Consider the following 1,739-nt stretch of genomic DNA (forward strand, 5'->3'; position numbering starts at 1 on the left):
GGAGACGGGGAGAGGGTGGGGATTGAGGGAGACGGGGAGCGGGTGGGGGATGAGGGAGACGGGGAGAGGGTGGGGGATCGAGGGAGACGGGGAGAGGGTGGGGATTGAGGGAGACGGGGAGCGGGTGGGGGATGGAGGGAGACGGGGAGAGGGTGGGGATTGAGGGAGACGGGGAGCGGGTGGGGGATGGAGGGAGACGGGGAGAGGGTGGGGGATCGAGGGAGACGGGGAGAGGGTGGGGATTGAGGGAGACGGGGAGCGGGTGGGGATGGAGGGAGACGGGGAGAGGGTGGGGGATGGAGGGAGACGGGGAGAGGGTGGGGGATGGAGGGAGACGGGGAGAGGGTGGGGGATGGAGGGAGACGGGGAGAGGGTGGGGGATGGAGGGAGACGGGGAGAGGGTGGGGAGTGAAGGTGATGGAGAGGTTTGTGTGGGAGGGGGAGTGCAGGGGTGGGTACGATGTTTGAACCTGGTTATTGAGCCACTGTCTGCACCCCCCCCCAATGCAGAGAGACGGTGGAGTATGACTTTGAGACGATAAAGAACATCGATCCCCACAACACGGATTTCTGTACCTCGGTGAAGGACGGGATGAAGTACTGGAACATGACTGTTCAGTGGTGGCTGGCAAACTACATCTACAGGCGGGCGCCTTTCAAAGCACGAATCCTCAGGTGAATCCGTCAACTCCCCAGCCCCGGCCCCCTCTCACTCCCTCACCCCAAGCAGGTTCTTGCCCCCCCTCCCCAGCCTATCCTCCCCACCCCCTCCCTCTGTCAGTATTTCTGGAACATTACTTGTGTCCAATCTCCGCTGCAGAATTGATTCCCATTGCAATCATCAACTGTTTGCTTACGGGAGGGGAGGGGAGGCGGTCATTCTCCTTTGAGCAGGGAAGGAGGGGGAGGAGGGAGGGATTGAGTGGATGGCTGGTTCACAGAGCCAGCAGGAGCACACAGGGGAGGTGGAGGGTGTGAACATATGTGCTGAGGGTCTGTTATCTCTGTCTCTGCAGGATTGGCTGGACGATGCTGGTCAGTGCCTATTGGCACGGGATCCACCCCGGATACTATCTGAGTTTCCTGACTATCCCGTTGTGCCTGGCTGCCGAGGGGGCGATGGATGTGGGTCTGAGGAAGCGGCTGGGAGTGACAGGGTGTCGCCTGTATGACTGGGTGCACTGGTTCTTCAAGATGCGTGCCTATGACTATATGTGTATGGGCTTTGTGCTGCTAACGTACCAGGACACACTGGCCTTCTGGAGACTGATGCACTATTACATCCACAGCCTGGCACTGGGCCTCTTCTGCTGGGTTATACCCTCTCACTGCTGCGGGGTGAGGCTGGCACCTCCCGAGCCTCCGGCCTCTCCAGCAGCATGCTGGCTGAATCCAAGGAGGCAGTCACCTCGACTGGGCAGGCAGCCCCTGCTGCTTTCCAGCGCCCGGTCATGAGACTACCCGACCTCCCTGCCGAGGTGCGGCGCCGTGCAGCCCAGGCCTCAGAACCGTCCGGGGGGGCGTCTGCTGGGACCCTTCCCCCCTCCCCTCCCTCCGCCCAGGGTCCCCCTCCAACAAGCAGTGATAGGGCTCGCTCCTGAAGCTCCCCGCCGCCATCCCCATTCCCTTGTCTTTCCTGCTGCAGCGGGAGACAGGAACAGAATGTGCCAGAATAAATATAAATTGTTAAACTGAGACAGAGCCAGAGTGTTTTGGACCTTCCTGGCACCGTATGTGTG

The 1,739-nt window shown here is 61.2% G+C and overlaps 1 protein-coding gene across 1 annotated transcript; it reads left to right on the plus strand.

Annotated features, from left to right (window-relative positions):
* The first annotated feature begins 449 nt into the window (after positions 1-449).
* On the plus strand, positions 450-1,739 carry LOC145340386 (membrane-bound acylglycerophosphatidylinositol O-acyltransferase mboat7-like). Its single transcript, XM_080184849.1, has 2 exons — positions 450-675; positions 1,017-1,739. Exons 1-2 carry the CDS (start codon positions 593-595, stop codon positions 1,453-1,455), a joined length of 522 nt encoding a protein of 173 aa, XP_080040975.1. The 5' UTR covers positions 450-592; the 3' UTR covers positions 1,456-1,739.

This window comes from Carcharhinus amblyrhynchos, unplaced genomic scaffold, assembly GCF_965287045.1.
Source record: "Carcharhinus amblyrhynchos unplaced genomic scaffold, sCarAmb.v2.hapA scaffold_971, whole genome shotgun sequence".
In the NCBI taxonomy this organism is placed as follows: domain Eukaryota; kingdom Metazoa; phylum Chordata; class Chondrichthyes; order Carcharhiniformes; family Carcharhinidae; genus Carcharhinus; species Carcharhinus amblyrhynchos.